The sequence below is a fragment of the Rhodamnia argentea genome, chromosome 4 (assembly GCF_020921035.1).
Source record: "Rhodamnia argentea isolate NSW1041297 chromosome 4, ASM2092103v1, whole genome shotgun sequence".
Lineage (NCBI taxonomy): Eukaryota > Viridiplantae > Streptophyta > Magnoliopsida > Myrtales > Myrtaceae > Rhodamnia > Rhodamnia argentea.
The window spans coordinates 30,136,461-30,158,502 of record NC_063153.1 but is presented as its reverse complement, the minus strand read 5'-3'; the positions used below and the strand labels follow the sequence as shown (position 1 = coordinate 30,158,502).

Genomic DNA, 22,042 nt, shown 5'->3' with positions numbered 1-22,042 from the left:
ATTTTGACAAAAAAAAAATATTGTCACTTAATTGAAAGATAATAGGGAAACTAAAAATCGAGAAACGGTAAGGATCTATTCGGCACTTCATATATAACTTACATATACACTCTATATAACTCTAATATAAATAGAACATCGGGAAAGTTATTTTAACAATTCGAGGACAGATGCGAACGTGACTAGGATCGACATGATGTGACATTGAGAAATTTATTTTGAGAAAAATTCTCGTATAGATTTATTTTGAGAATTATTCGAGATTCATTTCGAAGATAAAAAAAAAAAGGTCTCTATCAAGATGACCTCAATTGAATTGGAAAGTGGTGCCAAACCGTGTTTCCTTAGATTTGGATGTTTGGTCCACCCCGTTGGTAGAGAGAGAGAGAGAGAGAGAGGGGTTTAGTGTGGAGAGAGCAGTACAAGGAATGGGCGGCATGCAAGAAAAACATACATTCGAATAACACAATTTTGGACACATATAATACCGTGCACAAAATATCTTGGAATCAATTCTATCCTTATCTTATCCAGCCTTCTTCTATCAAGTAAAAATATCTAAACAATCATATGCAATCTTAATGGTTAGTACCTAAGAAGCATGGACACTCTTCGAAAAGCTCCGTGTCGGACTTCCAACACGTGGTCAACTCTATCGAATACATAGCGACACACGAGTCGGGAATCCCGACACACTATTCTGACACATGTGAGGTCAGGTTTGAAAATTTTCAATATCTTATGGGTAAATTTGAAAATCTATCAGAACACAAAAGCCTCCACCTAACCACCCTAATTTCACAAACCCTAATGGTGGAATGTGAATTGATTGTTTTTTTTCCCTCCAAATTTTATCAATTATTAGCATGAAATGTAGTTGAATTTGTCAACAATGAATGATACTCACAAATATGTTTTTAGTGTAAATTCATTATAGCCATTCTTTTCTTATTTATTTATTTGTAAATTTGAATCAAATTAACTTGATTGTAGTAATCATAAAATGGTAATTTATCATGTATATATAAAACTATACACTTAATATACAACGTGCCCAACATGTCCGAATTTTCTATTTTTGAAAAATGAAATGTCAAAATGTCGTTTCGTATCGTGTCCCGTGTCACATGTCGGTGCTAATTAGGTTAGTACACAAGCTTTGCCTTTGAAATACAGATTTATGGCTTGATTCTATGAAACTTCAAAAGAAAAAAAAAATCGGACGCACAAGTGCAGGGGTAGCTGCTTGGAAGCATAGAGAACGCGCTCTAAGCGTTGCAAACCGGTTAGGCACGGATTTGACTTGCGTAGGTAGCTTATTGCGAACCCGTTTTTTGACAACACTACGTTAAAATTTACTTGCATCGGTCATGGGAAAGTTGAATGCTGCCACGCTAGTGCCACTTACACAATAAACAAACACACACCGCTAAGTTTGTATAAAATAATTTGCAAACTGTTGCTTGAAGAGAATCCAACAAAAGTAAGAAAGTCAAGGAGAGATAAATCATGATAAGCAGATTATTACTCAACCTTGTTACAATGGGCAGAATATCATTTTAGTCCTCTCATATTTCTTTTTTGGGGTACGTATACATTTCCCTTTAATTTATCACAATACTAGCATAACCTTCACTCGAGGCTAATACATGTATGATCACTTTTGTGATCGGATGAAAAAGTTTAATACAACAATCATCTACTGATTTTTAGGGACATGGGGTGCCTTTTTATCCAGCCCTCCCCAACCCCAGCCCCAATTCCAATCAATAAGCCGTCGCGCTTTAAAGCAGGCCCTGGTGCATTTCTTGATGCACTCCAGCTTGCTCCCGCCCGATGCTGTGCAACTAGGCACGCACTCCGGGACACACTTCGGTGTCGCCGACGCAACATGTGCCGTAAGAAGCACGGCGATTATGGCGATAGCAAAAATTGTGCTTCTAGTCGCCATTGTCTTTTTTCCCCCCTCCTCTTATTGATGGATTGCAAATGAGCTTTGAATACTATGGGTGAAATCCCAATAGGGTTTATATAGAAGGGCTCAAGTTTTAACTGAACGTGTAAACAGTTGTGCCTGCCAAGAGGGAAATGCTTGTTATTGCTGTTACAAAAAATGATTTTCTGTGGCTTAGAGGAAATCATGGGGACATAATAGGGCATTATGGAGTTGCACGAACGTCTGAATTTGCCTTTTTTTAACTTATATCGTTGGGAAGTTCAAGCAGCATCTGAATTTACCACAATTGCTTTCCCCGAATAAAACCGTATTAAGTTTGAATTAGAAAAAAAATTTCCTTTTTTTCAGTTTAGTTTGGAGATAAGTCCTAAAATTTATCTAGCTTGGGCAATCGAGTACTCATATTAATTCCATCCAATTTGAATAACAGAAAATTCTTATGTGCAAGTTTTTTATTATTTTTATATAATAAGCAATGGTAAAATGATGCCACATCGGAAAAAAAAAATCAAAAGAATCCGAAAAAAGAGTCATTTGGCCAAGTACGGACAAGTTTGTAAGAACCCAAAAAGTTACAGTCGTCTTTTTTTAACAACGGTCTTTGACAACACACATTCAAATTTACCTAGAGAAAAAAAAATCCATATTTTTGGCCATGGGACAGTTGAATGTTGCTATTGTCGCAATTATATAACACACACTATTCAGTTATCTCATATGGTCCAGGCCTATGCTTTAAATGAACTTGGATGAATTAGAAGTATAGAGTGATTTGTCATCGTGACATCCCACAGACATAAAAGGTAAAATCAATATCTTTATCTACTACATTGGCGATGTTATTCCAAAATATAGCAACATTGTCAGGATATTACAAAGCTATTCAGAAAGACAACGTTGGAATTAGATCTCTCGATATCCCACACCAAAGAAGGTTAAGAGAAGTTAGAATAAATAATAGTACAAATAGTCATTAAACTTTAGTTCAATATAGTCTTTGAACTTTTAATGTGTGCATTATGGTCCCTGAATTTTAGCCTAATAAGCAATATCATCCCAACGCTTTTAATTTATTCAATGTGATCCTAAACGTTGGCCCAATGTGCGATGTCATCCATAAGAAAAATTATCGTAAAAGTATTAAACCTATTACAATGGTGTCAATCTAGCCATAAATTTTTTTTGTCAATTTAGTCTTGAATCTTTCGCATTTGTGATAATTGAGTCCGGCTAACCAATTTTAGATGAAAATGGCAAACATGAATGCTAGCTATCTCACGTAGCGTGGCCAGCATGATGTGGACAATAGTTAATAATATTTTAAATTTTTTTTATCTATTTTCCTTTTTTTCCTTTCTTTCTCTCTTTTTTTTTTCTTCCATCTTCCTCTAGCCCGTCGCTTGACCTTGACTACCGGCCAGAGGCGAGATCAGCCTCCCTAGGGCTAGGGGAGCCTCGCCAAATCCAGCGTCGACGAGTCCAACCTCACTGGTCCTCGCCTTTCGCAAACTACCAAGGTGCGGCGACCAGCTAGAGGAAGAAGGGAAGTAAAAAGAAAACATATTAAAATATTCATAATAATTATCCACTTCAGCACCAGTCATAGAATAGTTGTGCATCCATGTCGGCGATTCCTAGCAAAAATTGTTCGGATGGACCAAATTTGCACAAATGTAAAAGATTTAGGACTCAATTGAAAAAAAGAAAATGTATAGAACTGAATTTGCACAATTACAATATGTTTAGGACTTTTTGGTAATTTTTCCCTTCCCGGACGACATTGCTTAGTGGGCCAAAGTTCAAGAATTGCATTAAACAAATTAAAAATTCATGGACCACATTACATATTGAATCAAATTTCAGGGACCATTTCTATCATTTTTCCAAGTTAGAAAGCGAAACAGCAAGAATACTTCAAAGTTCACTTGCCCCGTTCGATTGACGCATGTGTCAATCGATCTTGAGAGGGAGAGACAAACCCCGAATTCACTTCGAAAAAGGTCAATCGATCTTTATAGAAGAATGAGGTATATGGTTCATGGTTTGAGTTGAGCTCGCCAGCAAGGCAAACCCCGGTTTGAAAACATAAAGCAAGACACATTGAAAGTATCATGTGAGAGAGATAGAGAAACATACACACATCAACATCCTACTGCTCTGAAGATTAGGAATGATGGGAAGGCCCATGTTTGGGTAAAAATCTGCTGGCTTCTTACATTGGAGTGATGCGCCTCGACGAAGATCTTCCCTTTCTGTTCCTATTTGCCTAGAAAACTTGTCCCCAATTTGAAATTTAACAATTCAAGTTAAAAACAAACGACGATTGGGCAGATTAAGGACAAGGAGAGATAGATACTTGCCTTGGGACCGTCCACGAAGAAAACGGGAGCTAAATTACCCTTGAAACGAGTTCAAGTCTTCATTTTCCCCTCTCAATGCGTGCGGCCGAGATAGAGAAGGGATGGTAGCGTGTGTGGGTGAGTTCGATGGCGGACGGAGGGCTAAGGAAAAGGAAGATAGGGTGTGGTCGAGAGAGCTCTAGAGGGCAATGTTGTTGCTGGTTTGTCGGCTAGGGCGGGAAGAGGTCAAGGAGGTCGCGGGTGAGAGAGGGATTGAGAGGAAGAGAAGGAAAACACAAAAGAGAGATGGAGAGGGAAGAGCGTTACCCAAGGAGGGAGAGAGAGAGAGAGAGGTAGGTCGGTGATTGGGGACCAATTTTGGGTTTTCGGGATTAAGTTTCGCGATCTGTTTTCAAAACAATTCTCTTGTCAACCAAACTTTTATGATTCGAACTATAATCGATGCCTAACAATTCTTCACTTACATTGATATCACACCCGATCAATTAAGGTTAATATCTCATTCTTCATTTCCCCCGCGAGCCAACTTGAAACCAAAAGTGTGGGCTAGGCAATCTAATCCTTTCGTTCGAAAATTGCTTCACCCATCCCTCCGTTTTTTCCAAGATTAACCATCTCAAAGCGTACTTGTCACTTGTCCTTATCCTTAATTAACTATTCCACTCAATAATCCAAATTGCGAAAATTCAGGCCGTCACATAGGGCTTGGGCTCACTCTTGACAATTTCACATGGCAAAGGTAATGGACTTCTGATGTGCGCTCCTAATAAATGGTATCAAAGCCTGGGTTACCAATAAGTCTAAACCTAACAATCACACGGGAGAGAAACGTAATGTTGTGGTTCCAACCTAAGGCTCAATAGAGGGAGATTGTTGGAATTGTCTCATATCAGTTGTGAAAGGGGATGATGGTCGATTTATAAGTGTGAGAAAAAGCATCACTTTTGAGCTAACTTTTGAGATTTGGGATGAGAAAGGTCCAAGACCACCCAAAACAGGTATCAAAGCCCAAATTACCAATAATTATAGATCTAATAGTTACACGGGGAGAGATATGGATTGTTGCAACTTCGACTCGGGGCCCGATGTGTGAGGGGCAGATTGTTGGAGTTATCCCGCATCGGTTGTGAAAGGGGCTGATGGTCAATTTATAAGTGAGAGGAAAAACCTCATCTTTTGAGCTAGCTTTTGGGATGAAAGAAGCTCAAGACCATCCAACACTAGTATCGTAGCTCGGGTTACCAACAATTCTAAACACAATAGCCATACGGGAAAGAAACAGATTATTATAGTTCCGACCCAAGGCTCGATGTGTGAGAGAAAAATTGTTGGGGTTGTCTCACATCGCTTATGGAAGGAGCTGGAGATCGATTTATAAGTATGAGAAAAAGCCTCATCTATTGAGTTAGTTTTTGGAATGAGAGAGGTCTAAGACCACTTAACACAAGCTTTCGAGTGAAGGTGGATCCAATTGGATATGTTGATATGCTTGGACTTAGGCTCCCTCTCGGCGATCTCCCTTGGGTAAAAAGTATTAGACTTACGCTTCGTGCTCCCAACAAATGGTATCAAAACCCATGGTTGATTGGCGAGCCCCCAATCTATTTGATGTTTAAGGAATATTTCAAGGAATGAATATGGTAACCAACACGGTTTCCAAGAGCCTTCATGGTTCGGTCCAGAGAAAGATACCAAGGATGAAGGAAGGCATTGGACATTCAGGTTGAGATAAGTTGATGCAAAAGGGTACCTGGATTAATGGGAAGCAAACCTAATACTAACTTTCACACGTGATGGGAGATTGTTGAGATACACATGTTAATTGTGGAGTTGAGCGATTAACATATCTTTGTTGGCCCATAACTTATTGGCTTAATTTTTTGAATTAAGGTGGGTCCAACTAGATATGCTGACGAGCTCGAACTTCGGCTCTCTCTTGACAATCTCCCATGGCGAAGGTATCAGACTCCTACTGCATGCTCCCAATAAAGGGATGTTCATTTCCTACCAAGTGAAGGAAGGGGCGGATTACATCTCTATATTTTCTTGATTTTAATATTTTAAATGAATATGTGCACTAAAAACCCTAAAACTTGTAACGAAAGTACAGTTAAGTCTTAAAACTTTTAGAAAGCGAGATCAAGTCTTAAACCTTGTCAAATTGGTGCAACTAAGTCCTTGAGTTAACTTCGTCCAATTAAGCTGGCCTTCCAGCAATGGCGGGAACGATGCCCTGCAGAGTCCTTTTGAACCAAAATGAAGTCATTTTGGACTTATCTTTTTTTTATTTAGCGGCTGACTTTTTTTTATTTAGCGACATCAGCGCCACGTATGAGAGAAAAAGTAATAAAAAAAAATGCCAAATCAACATTTTTCGTTAGCCTAATTAGACGGAAGTAATGAAATGACTTAATTACATCAATTGATAAGTTTTTGGCCTTGATTGCATTTTCTGAAAATTTTTGGATGCAATTGCACTTTTATGACAAATTTTAGGACTTCTAATGATGCTTTTGTTAAGTCATAAATTGGTATAGTGAAAAAATATGAGTTATTTGTGTAGGTTTAGAAGGGATCTTGGTTGCGTTGGTATAGGCCTTTTTAAAATTTTCAGGAAATAACAGCGCTAGTATTATAGGTGTGCAAAGGAACTAAGAACTAGCCTAAACTAGACCGCACCGGCCTAGAATCGGAGGTTTTCATGGGGACCGGTCCGCTTCCTAGTTCTAATTTATGAAACAGGTGAGTAACGGTCTAATTCTCGGTTCCAATCGTGAAACCGCCCACGCGCTCACCGGCCTAAACTGGAGGTGTATATGTGTATAAAATTCCAACTCACTTTCAATGAAAGTGAGTCTTTCTCACTTGCTTTTTTCCCTTTAACTTACCGTTTTACTCGCATCTCGCAGTCCTCAAAATAGAACATACATTAACATGATGCTATTTTCCCTCGGTCTTTCTCACCCCTCTCATGGGTGTCTCCATCAAGATTAACTTCTCCTACTTGTTTGCTTCTTTTCTTGATGTGAGCACGCATTTGTTTCTCTCCCTTGCCACTTACTCACAAATGCATCTCTTAGAACATCCAGTCTCATCTACTAAGCATTAATGCGTATATTCTAGTTTGGTTGACTCAATTTGATATTTGAAGCAAGAATATGCACAACACTTGAGGCCGTAATGACATATTTAAGCTGAAACAAATGGTTCTTCAAAATCTATTTGCCCTTCTATCAAATGATAAGCAAAAGACGGAACCAAATGTCCAAATGAGAGTAGTCATCCTAAAATCACATTATCATTTTGTGTTTGATAAACATGACCCTCATGCAAATTCCTTTACTATTATTATTATTATTATTATCTTTTTCCTTGCAAAGAAGTACCCACATAGAAGCTAGGTTTACCGTGATAATAATTGGTGAATGCACTTTTGTAGGGACTGGGGACCGCTTCCCGGGTGGATCCATGGAACCAACGGTGGGAACCGCCCACCCCTACCATGCTCACCCTTAGTCAATTTGAACAAAATTGGTAAACTTGGGTCGAACCCATATATGATCACCCAAACACAATCCATCTCACCCATTTGTCACCTCTAAATTCATTGACAAGTATCGTTTAGTAAAATGAAGTTTAAAATAACGTAAGTGCCATCAATACATAAACTTAATAGTAGAAGATTATTTTATTGATTCATAAAAAGAGAATTAGGAAAAATTTATTCCCAACATAATTTCTTTGGCCTCTGATATGAACGAGTTACCCTGGGTTGGGAAAGTCACCATTGTGGACTTGGACTCAAGCAACAGCACCAGGGATCCCGGCACGTGCATTGGGGTCTCGAGCCCAGCCTCAATGGACCCAAGCTCGAGTGGTTGGGGACCTTAGTCCCCTACCCATTTCCCCGAGAGCCTGTACCAAAGTTATCAAAGCCCGAATAATATATGTCTATTTCAAAAAACAAAATATAAGGCAAATTTTGCTTACCAAACAATGAAACAAAATTTCCGAGTCTTTTCAGGTTTCAACCAAGTACAGAAAACTGTTGTTATTTTCCTAAAAATGACTTCCTAAAAAATATTTTCCATAAAGATCATACTTTTCGCTAAACAAATGAAACTTAAATTTCTCACTCGGGAGAGGGAGTAGGGAACGAAATTCCAATTTTTTGCAATTGTATCTCCATTTTCTCTTCCCTTCCCTTCCAATATCAAAACATAGCACGAATGTTGCCATCGGAAGATCAATTGATCGTTCCTGTTCGAGAAAAGATTGGGAAATTGATCATACCAATTGAATTGGTTGGGACCGAAATGACATTCATTACAAGTAACACCACTTTTGGTATACCTATTAAGAAACAACATTGGCGAAGCTGGCTTATTCGCCATTCCTAGAGGCAACATGCATCTACATATTACTGTAATACCAACTAGAAGTGCCACCGCGAATCCACATCGGAGACAGGTTTAGGGTCATGGTCACGAGCGTTTCGCTGCGGACGTTCAACAAAAAGCTCAGGCGGCAAAGCTTTCAAGATTCTTGTCACGACGAAGTCCAACATTTTATTGGTGCCGCCGGAAAACAAACAGCGAACCTCGGGATCCCTTGCCCAGCCTGATCATCTCATTTGCAATTGACTTCACTCTCTCCTCCATATTCGAACTCCATTTCTCCCACCTTCAGTTTAGGCGTCTCGAATATGACCTTGAATCCATGTATCATCAAGAGCCTTCAATTTCCCTACAAGCATTAAACCGGCATAGGTCAGTTCGGAATTCCGCATCGGATGACCTCCCGATTAGGCGCAAACATCAGTCTATCTACTGCCACGTCAGCGAGAAATGGTGGAGTGGGGCCCGGTTTCGAGGACCAATCAGCCAGGCCTCTCCACGTCACCATGTGGCCCGCCCAATCGTAGGTTGTCACGTGTTATATTGGGGTCCTATTTTGTCAGATTTTTCAGAACCCCATGGGCGTCTCTCTCCGTTACGCTCTCTCCTCCCTGACTTCCGTCTCCGTTAACGCGTTCTCTCTCTCTCTCTCTCTCTTAGTCTCTTCACTTTCTCTTTTCTTCTTCTTCGTTCAAGTCTTCTTCATCCGTAGGTCCCCAATTCCTCACCGCCTTAAATCGCACCAGCCAAAACCTTCACTTTCGCTAACCCAAAAAAAAAAAAACAAACCTTCACTTTCGGTTCGCCATAGCCACCATCCTCATCATCGTCATCTTTGCTGGAAACCTTAGGCTGCGTATAGTAACGTTTCTATTTCCGAAACAATTTTTAGAACAGAAACACTTTTATCTATTTTTGTTCTTGACAACGATTTTTTGAAACAAAAACGCGTTTGGTAACTGCAAAAAAATTATATTCCTAGAACAAAAAAAAAACATAAATGTGTTTGGTGACTACATAAAGTTTCATTACGAAACCAAAAAAAAAAAAAAAGGCGTTTGGTAACTGCAAAAAAATTGTTCCTAATTTTTTTATTTAGTTAAGGGAACTATATATATTAAAATTAAGATGTCTTTATCTTTTTAACTTACTAAATCAAATTAAACTCATTTGTTCAATTTACTAAATCAAATTAGATCAATATATGTATAAATAATTTATGCACGATTTATCAAATTACAATGTGGATACGATCAACTATAAAAAAAAAAAAAAAATGAAAGAGAAGACGAATTGGAATTGGATAACGAGAATATCAAATATGTTTTCTATAGAAAGGAAAAATTATAATTATGAGTCACACATAAATATTTTCAAGTAGTTAAAAATATGATTACCTTTAAACGGAGACCCCTAGAAAAAATATTAATTGCACTATGAGTGAAACCAGGGACTAAAATGTAAAATATTAGTGCATTTAGGTCCTTTTAGTCCAACTGTGCATTTTTTTTCAAATATAAGGACTGAAATGAGATGCAGGGTATCAAAGTCTCGTGTCATGACTCTAAAAGAAATTTTTTTTGGCTAAAATGATTTAAAATGAAATTTTTTAGTCAATTTAGGATTATGTTCAATGAAGAGGTATGTGGTCCCAATTGAATTTTTAAAAATTTAAGAGGCCAAAATGAAAAGGGAATTAAAATAAAAGTATGGACTATTTTTGCGTATTTTTCTAACCACAAATACTATTTTTACTGATTTTCGGCTATTTTTATAATTAAAATAAATTCGAAAAATGTCAAAAATTACGAAAATTATTTTTTGTTCATAACTGGTTCCTAAGGCTAGACCAAAGCTTTCAAGGTTGATTTTGTAATTTTATGAATTATTTTGGTATATTTAATTAATTTTTTAAAATAAAATGATAAAAAACCATGTATCAACATCGTGCAAGGAAAAAAGAGAAGAGGGTGTGTTCAAAAACAAAATTGTTCCCAATTATTCAACTAGAAACCTACCATCATAAGCATCCTTAACATGTAAACAGCCCCCAAAATTTTCAGTTTTAGAACATGAAACCTCCAACTTTTTGAAATTACATAATCCCCATATTCTCCAATACTTATATTGTTTTTTTTACCAAATTTAAATTCCTTTAACTAATCTAACTTAATAACTACCTAGTAAACATTTTAATGAATAAAATTTCATTGTTCACAAAGGAATTTATAAGCTTTGAATTTACGTTTCGCGCTAGTACTGTGTAAATTACTATTTTACCCATGTACATGCATAGTTTCATCTCTCACACTTTTGCTCCTTAAAGTCAATCAAAATCCTCTTGAATGACTCATGCATATAGTTTTGCCTCGTACCAAATTTACGTGGCATCAACAAACATTTTTTTAATCTTATATTGACGAAGCATAACCATGGTGCAAAATCATCAAAAATCACTCATAAATATAGTTTGTTGTTAGCTCATAATGTTATCACCAGTTCTTTTAACAACATGGATCTATAATATTAAAATTTTATGCTAAAATCAAATAAGGATCAAGAGTATTAGGTGGATCAACCCACTTTATCTTCTACAGATTTACTTACTTTGGAGGGAAAGTTTTGAGAGAACATAAAGCTTCATCCACCTTAAAATCAACTGATATTGTAACGACTCGGTCCGAAAGAGCAGGAAGTGGTCGTCGGGGCTAGAGGGTCTAGACAATGAGTGGTTCTCGGCAGGCTTCTAGGATGGCAAAGGAAGCAGGAATGATTCAAATTGTGCACTGAATAGGGAGATAGAGATTCTGAAATATATATGTGAAAATTGGAATTAACTCACGGAAGTGCATTTTGACGTAATGGTACTATTTAACTAAGTTAAGTGTGCTCAAGTGGGAGCACTCCTAGGATAGGTGACCTTCTGCGAAGGTGCCCACTTGTACGCCAAAGGAAAAAACCGTAAGACTCGGTATGAGACGTGCCAAAGTGAACAATACTTAGTGAGTTAATTTAGGGATGTCACAATATGATATCAGAGTAGAACTCGCTTTGGTAGGTGTGTGGTTCGGGGACAAACCGGGTGGAAGCTGGTGTGTCTATAACGACTCGGTTCGATGAAGGTGGGGAGTGGTCGACGGGGCTAAAGGATCTGGATAATGAGCGGCTCATGGCAGGCTTTTAGGATGGCAAAAGGGGTAGGAATAAACCGAACCGTATACCGAACAGAGGGAGAGCAATTCTGGAATATATATGTGAAAACTAAAATTAACTCACAGATACGCCTTTTAACGCAACGATAATGCTTCGCTTTAGAACTTCAAAGTTAAGCATGCTTAGGTGTGAGCACTTCTAGGATCGATGACTTCCCGAGAAAGTGCTCACTTGTACGTCAAAGGACAAAATCGGTGAGTTAATCCAAAGATGTTACAGATATAGCCTTGAATTAACACTAGTTAAAAATCTGACGTAAAAAAAAACACTAGTTAAAAAAATCATACACCTAATCTGGCAATATTGAGGTGAAGAAAGCTTTGAGGGAGAAAATCTTACCTCAAAGATGGCTTGATTAAGAAAGATGGTAATTCCTAGCTAGCTCCACTTGTGCTAGTATTGTGAATATATCCCAATGGAGACATTTAGTACTGGGCAATTTGGATGCCCGAATTTGAGAGTGGAATTGGGTGGAATAATTGAAGACGATGGTACTCAAGACCCCAATAAGGAAATGAAGAAGAAGTCTCACATCTAGATATTTCAGGCATTAACTAAGGTTAATTTATGTCATGCATGGTTTCACCTCAAGTTAAAACATGTGGTCGGAAATTGAGGAGATGTGGCAAGATGAATGAGTGGAAAGTGACTAACTTGAGTTGGCAAAACTTGTTGTAAATAGTGTTAAGAATAGCTAGCAAGTTATGGCTATAAGAGGGAGAGAAAGAAGGTGAGAAAGAAGCTGATTGAAAAATGTATTTGACATCAATGGCCATGGATGAGAGTATGAGCCTTATGTATAGATCAATTAAAGTTTGTGTGACCTAAAGACGTTTTTGGGCATTTTAATGTGGTAATTGTGCTAATAGTTGCTTTACTTTAATAATATAATGTGACTAGCAAGTTTACAATCAACTATACCCGTGAAATATTATTTAAATAATGTAATTAACTCTATTTAGCTAAGTTGAGCAATTTAAAGTCTCCTTTAATTACAGCTTGTTAGGTTATTCCTAATAAATGCCCGTTCCTACTATGAGGATTCAGTCCACGAGCCCAAATAAACTCGGACTCCATTCCTACCTTACTTGAAGACGAAGCATTTTTGTTTTTGGGTATTTTGATAAGGTCGAGCTTTTTTTAGTTCCACCATAGCTACAACATTTCCTATCACAATATTTTGACAATGTTAACCCAGTCCCGCATTTTCTAAGCATAGTTCAATTGCTTTTTTCCTTTATATTTTCTCGTTGTTCCAGTTTCCTTCTTTTCATTTATTTCTCTCTGTTCTCTCTTTCTAAAACATCACTCTCATACCAATAATAGACAAGTTTTTTACACCCCAACGTCCGTCGTCGGCACTAAAAAAAAAATAAACGTCCGTCCTCGACACAGGCAACTCACGGAGCTGAATCGTAGATTTGCAAAAAACCTCCACCTCACCCAATTAGTCCTCTTCCATATTCATTTCTTCAACTCAAAGCTCAATTGTAAATAAGAAACCCATCTCATACCTCTTCACTCTTCACCCCATTCCTTCCCTTGCGATCTCTGTGTTACTCGTTGTCCCATTTCGCATCAAACGCTTGGAAAGATCGATCACAAAGACAAGAAAAACCCCATTAAATTTTCAAATCCAGGAGCTGAACCCCCTCACCCAAACCCTCATTGAGCCTATCAACAATATCTACTTCTTCTTGATCTGAACTGTCACCATCATCGCCGATTCATCATCACCTACCAGCCTTCAAATCCATGGCTCGGATCTATTTAGGTTCGACAAACCCATCCTTAAGATCGGCAAGGATTCGCGCCTCCTCTCCCCCGCTACCTATCCTACTTTCGTGCCGATCTTGGTCGCCGTGCCGCCATTTTGGGCGATTGAGAGGGTTGAAGAGGTGAATGCGAACTCAGCCCTCAAGTCAGAGCCCTTATGCGATGAGGTGGCCCTATTGCTCGTCAATTGTTTAGATCCCCGTGTTCCGATCATCGTTAAGAAGTTTAATGTGAGAGCCTTTGGCTTTATTGTATTCCTTTATATCAAACTTCGATTAACTATTCGAATACTAATGAGTACGATGTGCCCAGCATGACAAGTGATAGAGGTAGACCACTCATGAACCAAGATCAGAATGAAGAGGGAATGAAGAGAAGTTAAAAGGAGGAGGAAAGAGGGACCCACGAGCAAAGACAAACAAGAAAACAAACCAGACACCACAACCAAACAAAAAAGGATGCTTAAAAAAGGACGAGATCGCCAAAGGTTAATATTGTCAAAATACTGTGATAGAGAGTGTTTTAGCTATAACAGGAGTGGAAAAAGCGCCATTCATTTGATATTACTAATTTACCATTCAACTTTTGGGTCGCAAACCAAATATAAATATAAGACTTTGTTTGTTCCAAGGAAATTAATGATTTGAAAAACATTTTCCTTAAAAAGACCGCTTGTGTCACTTAAAAAAAATGTAAAATATTTTTATCATTCATGAAAATGTCTAGACATAAATTATTGTCGATAATGAAAACATCTTTCATTGACTAATTATTTTAAGCATACAAATGATCATTTTTAGGGAAAAAATATTTCAAATCATTTATTTTTCGCGAAACAAACATAGTCCAAAGAAAATGACCATTCGTTTTCAACAACATCCTTCTCTTACAACCAAACATATCAATCAAAATGTTGATTACGTTTTCTTTTCATTTCAATTTCATTTTGTATTATCCTTCACTCGGTTTCAATTTTTGTCGTGCCAGACATACCATAAAATTACTTAGTTCCAATTAATCAACATTTAAGGGGAACTCATTGACATGTTAAATTTAGGATGTCACGTTGCATCAACAACAATTTGTGATTTTTTTACTCGTGATCAAACATTAATGTTGCAACAAGTCATCAAGGTGTTAATTTCTGAGTCATGGGATGCTTTTAAGTCTCAAGAGCTAAACCTATTTCTTTAAAGGAAAGATGACACAAATGATCTTTGAACTTGATTTAATGCGCAATGTCGCCCACGAATGTTTAATTTGTTCAAAGTAGTCCATGATCTTTGGTTCAATATGCAATGTTGCTTATAAATTTTTGATCGATCAATGTGGCCCTAAACTGTGATTCGATATTCAATATTGTTCATGAACTTTTAAACATTTTCATATTGTTTAGAAATTACATGGAACATTTACCACTAATTCATGGAAAAGAGATACATTAACCAATATATGCACTGAGGAAAAGAATTCTTCATCACAACGACTAACACAGGAGAGCTCTAGTTTGATGGTTAATACGTGAGGAGACTTAGGCTGTGTTTGGGGGCAGCAAGGAAAATGGGAGGAATGAAAATTTGGGTGGCAAATCAAAAGGAATTTGAAATTGCCTTTATAAGATTGTGGAGGGAAATTTAAAATTTGAGCCAATTTAATCTCGTTTTCTCTTCATGACCTCCCCTCAAAAGCATGCCCTTAATGTGCTTTTTGTTCTCCTCAACAATGGTTGTTGTCTTTATCTTTTTCCAATAAAGAATACGCCCTTGTAAATTTTTCACAATTGGCCACATATGTATCCACAAAATATTTCAGTTGAAAAAGAAAGTACCCTTCATTAAGTCAAATGTCAGAAAGGTGGATTTATACTTTTACTCTTCACTTATCCTTTCAAGTGCAAAAACCTTTTTCAATTTTCATGTAGACAAAAATCACCTAACCTACCGATCGGTGGTCGAGTTGGTTTGAGTTCGGTTCATTTCATGAGAGGTCCCGAGTTCAAAATTTCTCGACACCGATGTCTTAAGTGGGAGGTCGTGGTGGTGGGCTCCTGCGCTAGGCCCTCCCGAGGACTAGTCGTGCTCTATTGTTGTGTTGAGCGAAGCTCGCCAGTCGGGCGAAACCTCGGTCATAAAAAAAAAAAAAATCACCTAGGCTAAAAAAAGGAAAAATCGCAAATATCCCCATTCCGTTTTGTTATGTATGAATTTAAGTACGTTAATTTGAATGTGATTTTTGCTTGGTGGCTCATTTTTTTTAGGAGAATATAGTTTTGGATATTTTTTTTTGGATAGATGTGTCGATTGTGTGTGAAAGGTTTGAATATGTGGAGATATTTATGTGCAAAGAAGATGACGAGTTTCCCTTCTCATGTTTGGCCTATATGGTTTAATAAGCTGGAAATTGAATCCTAGAGTTTTAGTTAGCCAACAAGGATAAGGTATTCATCCATCATTGTCAGTTACACGACTAAGTTGGTGGAATCGATTGATCATGTTACTTTAATTGACTTTGCAATTAGCTATTTTATTTTTTTGCCTGACAGCAACACGGGTGCATTCGATCGACGGATCAAATATTTTCTGATAACATTATCTTGAGCATATTCCGCATATTTTTCGTGCTCTTTTGACTTGAGGGGGGGGGGATAATTAACTTTAAGATTGCGAAAATATTTAAAAATATCCCACATTATTTTCAATGATAATAACAAGTAAAAATGTCGAGAAAATAAAGGGGCAACATGGGTATTTTATTTTATTTATGGAAATCGACGTGGAATGACTAATACAGAAACAGTTAAAGTTGATGGAGACGTGGAAATGCACATCATGGGATGGATGGATGGTATCATCGACCGTCGGATCATCATCCCGCGGTAGAAAACGCGAGGGGGCCCTGGACGAATCGGGGCCGTCCGTTCGAATTCTGCCGCTCACCGGATCGCTGCGCGGGAGTTGTTTCATTGGGCAGAAACACAAAAGCGAGGGTGCCTCTGTCAGTGTGACCTCCAAGCATATCATCATCGTCATCAGAGAGAGAGAGAGAAGAGAGAGAAAGAGAGAGAATAGAGAGTTTCTCCTCCATTCATGGCACCGAGGAAGCGCAAGGGTGGAGCTGCGGCCCCAGGAGAGGAGGAGAAACCACCCACGGTCGCCACCAAAACCACCACCGTCGCCGCCGCCGCCGTCTCGACAAGGGTGACCCGTAGCTCGACGAGGGGGCCCTCCGCTGGTGGCCCGAGCTCCAACTCAGTGCCCAAGCCGCCGGCGGCCAAGAAAGCCAAGGGGGGTGGGAGGAAGAAGAAGAAGGCGACGAAGGAGGAGGAGAGTGTCGCCGGAGAAGCCGAGGGTGGCGACGGGGAGGACCGGGAGGAAGAGGTAGCTGAAGACGGAGAAGTGGAGCAAGCGGAGGCTGGCGGAGCTCTGGACTCCAAGGCCAAGACCGTCGTCATCGAGCACTGGTGACGCTCCTGTCTCCCTCTCTCTCTGCGTGCGTGTGTTTCTGCTTTTCTTTCTCTTGCGAGAGGACAGGAATGAAATATTGAGAGGGTCCGCATTTGTGGGTCTTTTGTCTCTTGGTGATGCAGTTTCTTGGGGTTTATTTCATGTCACCGAGACTAAACAAAATTAGTAATAGTCCTCCCGATGTTGTGTTCAGTGGGTCGAAGAGGGTGAAACATGTATTAGACCTTCTTCGTTGTTTCAGAATGAAACGCCCATGATACTGACTGAAAAGTAGCTTCGCTGAAAAGGAGGAGGAAAGAAGCATGTTTGAGAGCCCAGCGGTTTCCCTTTTGCTCTGGTGTGCGATAATGGCAGGACCATTAAAACCCTGATGAGAAATTCTAGCATTTTATGGAACAAGGAGGTAAGAAAACGTTTCCTTCTCTTTTGAGAGAGAAAGGCGGTCTAGGAAAACTGATAGGGAGAGGTTTTTGTCATATTCTTTCGTTCATTTCCTTGTAGGTAGTGAATGGAGTGGGGTAATGACTGTTATGATGACTTTGCTGCCACATTCCTCCATTTCATTTCCCCGTCATTTGCCATTATCAAAGGAAGAAAGAAAACATTCTTACAATATTGCGCCATTTGTCTCTGTTGCCCTCGAATCGTGTTCTTTCCCTTTCCCTTTCGCTAATGGCATGGTTGGTTTGAGGAACAGAACTTGAAATGGAATCACGACACTGGCTTAATTCCCTCTCCATTATTTTGGCATGGTCTTTCTTCTAGCAAGAATGGTCATGGTTTATTGGAATTTCCTTTCTTTTTTGTAGATGGCGTGTACAATCTTGAGCAATAAGACTCAAGCAGAATACGTTTACTAGTCCATCTTTTCTATTCTCTCCCACTTACTTTTTGAAGGGTTGACACTGATATTCCTTCCTTTGGATACCCATATTTCTTTTTCTTTTTAAATCACAGACAAGCATATAAAAAGCACTCACACCATTTGATTCCCCTTTCTATTCCATTTCTATCTAATTCCATTCCATCATACTAAAACTGCTGTTTTTGTTGAGAGCTACTTTATAATCAGAGCATGACGAAACAGGGAACTAGAACTGTGCACTTATCGAACATTCTATCAGTGTTTTCATTAGACTGTTGTTCTAAGTAGATTGGTTCATTGCTGGAGATTCTTGTCATCTTGCTTGCTGTCCTTGTACAAGGGAGATAGCAAATTGTTTTGTTCTGGATGTGTGCTGCTTTTTCAGCTTTCATGTATTTCCAGTATGCTTTTCAGCTTAGTGGCTGTTTGGGTTGCTTTTTGTTCTCTGAGATTTGGGTATGATCTATCATAGCACTCTAATATATTTATGTTGCTGTGAAGAAAATAACGAGAATCAAACCTTTTGTTATAATTTTCTCTCAAAACTTGTTAAATTTAATCGGCTAGAAAATGGAATAAGATCTTCAACTGAATGCTCATTTTGACGAGCTTATGGCTTACTTGATCATTTGACAGAGAAATTTTTAACTGGGTTTAAGTATGTGGTGATTTGAGTATTTAGTGCCGTACTGAAGGCGGCCACTACTTATAAATTTGAAGCTCCCTTACATGATAATGCCACCGAGATATCTCTTTTCAAAGTTGTAATAGGCATAAAGAAATCACCATTTTTTCTTAACTAGTTTTTTTCTCGTGTAGCAAACAATGCAATTCCTTCAAAACAAGGGCTATTCAAGTGAAGAATGGCTTGGAGAAAGGTGTGCCTGGCATCATTGTTGTGGTCAACCCAGATAAGGTGAGCATGAGTACGCTATATAGGGAGGTAATCTTGCCCCTTTGTTTTGTTTCCACATATTAGGGGATTGGAGCTGCTCTAACATGATTTGACTAAGCAAAGATCCCTGCACAGAACTAATACTGAAATCTTCAATGAATTGCACCGTCCAAATTGATGACGGGTTGTGACCATTATGTTGATTGTATTCTCTTGGAGGAAATCTATTTCTAAGAAAAAGTGTGAATGGCTTGGTATTGCTAATAATGTGAAGTTACCGCAGTCAGTGTCATCCAAAGTAAAAGACTATAAGACTGACCTCAAAGATTGATTTACTAGGTAGCATCTTTTATTATGTACTGCTACTTGATTTGTCGGAAAGCATTTTAGTACATCCTTGATCTAATTCTGCAAGAATGCTGTTACTAATATGTAACAGCATTCTTTTATTATGTACTGCCCATAGGTATAGCAAACTTTAAGTGAGAGTTGTCATGTTACTAATATCTGTTAGCTAAACTTTGATCTTTTTCTTTTGTACAGCCTAGAAGAGGTTGCTTTGAAATACGAGAGGAAGGTGGTGAAATATTCATCAGCCTATTGGTTAGTGCTTTCACAATATTTTTGCTAATGGCTTTATTTACCTTTACCATTTCATCTATAAGGTTAAACCCACGAGACTGCTGCCCCTTTTTATTTCATTTGTGAGAATCTTGGCGCCTATCTTGTCAGAAATGGCAGTGTGAAAGAGATGAAAAATGCTGTGAATAGTTGATTGAATTTTGTCCATTCTTGTGGGTAAGGTAGAATAAAAGATGACTTGACCTACTTCCGAGGATCTAACTATGGTACACTGTCATCAGATAGTTCAGAAATAATTCGCTGGTGGAAAGTACTTCCACTTTTTGTGGATGTGAGCTTGTCAGTAACAAATATTTCAAGTAAAAGTCTCTGAGAAATCTCAAAGTGTGCCTTTATTTCAAGATTTGTTCTGAGCTTACAAAAATTAATTTAAATCCTGTCCTTCAAAGTGAATTTGTTTATGTGAATCCTATTATGCCATTGTACTTGATTCTTTGTTGGATCCTTTGTAAGCTCTACAAGTTTCATATCTTTTGTGATCGTCTCCTTCCATGCCGTCGTAGGTCTTTCCCTGCCCCTTCTAACTAGTATTGTCATCCATTGCTCCCATCTTCTTACTGGGGCATCTGTAGGTATTCGTTAGACATGACCAAACTATCTTAAATGATCTTTTCTCATCTTATCCTCGATTGTTGCAACATATTTTTTCATAGATAGAATTATTTCTGATCTGTCTTTTTTCCTATGCCTGCATATTCAACGAAGCATTATCATCTACGTTACTCTAATTTTGTGCACATGTTGATGTTTGTAAAGCACGCTTTTGTTCGAACCATACTAGTTAAGAGTGCTCTACCAATAGATCTTCTCCATCACATACTATAAGATATATGGTTACTGAAACGATTATTTGAAGCAACATTGCCGAGGTTTGCATAACCTGTGAAAACAACCGAGTATATGGTGGGTAAATAATACTTTCCTAGGTTACTGACAGTGTGGGTATTTCCCAGACATTGGATGGACCTAAATGAGAACTTGAAATTTCCCTTTTGTAAATTTGCTATTGAATGGTAGGGAATAATTTCATTTAGAATATTGTTAATGAGTACCCCAAGGCAACTAGTTAAGACTAAAAATAATAATAGCGGATACTGATGCATTTTGAAAATTGAGCAACGACTCATTAAAAATCTCATCTGCTTCAAATAGACATGAATGTTTCAAAAACACGACCCATAATAGGTGCACTAGGAGCATCCTTTAACATGTTCCTCTTTATTATATCTATAGTTGGATGCTGTTGTGTGCAGCCTGGTAGCATAGTTAATGCCTTATCATTTTGCTGTTACCAAGTTTCATCCAAGATCATGTGATTTTGTTTTTTGTTTACTGAACATGATGATATTATGATCTTAACTTTGGAGAACTTTCATTATGGTTCTCACCCTTACTCTTATGATTTTCCTTGTTACCAGCCAATCTATGAGAGATTGTGATCCATTTTATTCCTCCCTCAGATGTGTATTCTTGACCTTACTGCCTTACACGAGTGCAGGACATGAAACGACCATTTGGTCCCATGAAGGCTCTTGACATGGACGAGGTGATATTGGACATAATCCACAAGGTCAAAGCTTGAAGTAACTTTGCTTAAGAGGGAATTTTGTCTATACGGAGGATTTCACCCTGGCTCTTTTTGATCAGCAGCAATTGACCCTTAATTTGATGCGCCATGGAGGGCATGGATAGAACTGCTAGGATAGTTACTAGTCAGGAAATTACCAACTTGAGGTTGAGACTCTGCTTTACTTGCATCAATCTTACGAGGAAACTTGTCCTTCATTTCTCCTCAAACTCTCTTAGATAGTTGAGATATTTGGGCCTTCTCCTTAATTGATTGTGGATGTCTTCTGATCCTAATCTCTTTCCTTGTGGTTTGCTTGGAAAGTTGAAAGCTGGCCTCCTCACTTTAAATGCTGGCATCGTGCTTTATTTATTCGTCACAATCAAGGAGTCTGCCGCATCTCTCGTGGAAAGAACGAGTAGAGATTCCTCTGTCCTGGTCCATTTGGTACTCTTGACAGTGTTATGCTTAGGTCTGCCTCACCGGTAGTTGCAGTCTACTTGGATATGGAAAGCATGTTTGTCTTTGGCAACTGGCTAGAGCCCAGTAATGTTGGGGCAGCAACGACGGTTTTTTTTTTTAGCTTAATTTTAATCTTACATCAAATTTGAGTAAAAAAAAAAAAAGGTTCAAAATGACATCATTTTAGCTTCGTCAGTGGCTCGGTGCCACATAGGAGTGTGTATGCTAATAAAAGGCAATGCCAAAATCTTTTTTCTGTTAAGTTGGATAGAGTTAAGGAATGAATTTATTGAAAAAATTTGATAAGTTTTATGATTTCATTGTACTTTTTGAAAATTTTTAGTACTCAATTTTGTATTTTTTATAAGTTTTAGAACTTTCAATACATTTATCTGTTAATCATACTTTGTTTATAATTCAAGACATCGATTGTGCGCACAATAT

The 22,042-nt window shown here is 38.2% G+C and overlaps 1 protein-coding gene across 1 annotated transcript; it reads left to right on the top strand.

The window, feature by feature from the left end:
- Positions 1-373: 373 nt before the first annotated feature.
- On the top strand, positions 374-21,489 carry LOC115748852 (selenoprotein H-like). Its single transcript, XM_048277909.1, has 5 exons — positions 374-400; positions 16,738-17,163; positions 18,852-18,948; positions 19,471-19,530; positions 21,068-21,489. The coding sequence occupies exons 2-5, from the start codon at positions 16,790-16,792 to the stop codon at positions 21,149-21,151; spliced, it is 615 nt and encodes a 204-aa protein (XP_048133866.1). The 5' UTR covers positions 374-400; positions 16,738-16,789; the 3' UTR covers positions 21,152-21,489.
- Positions 21,490-22,042: the final 553 nt, after the last annotated feature.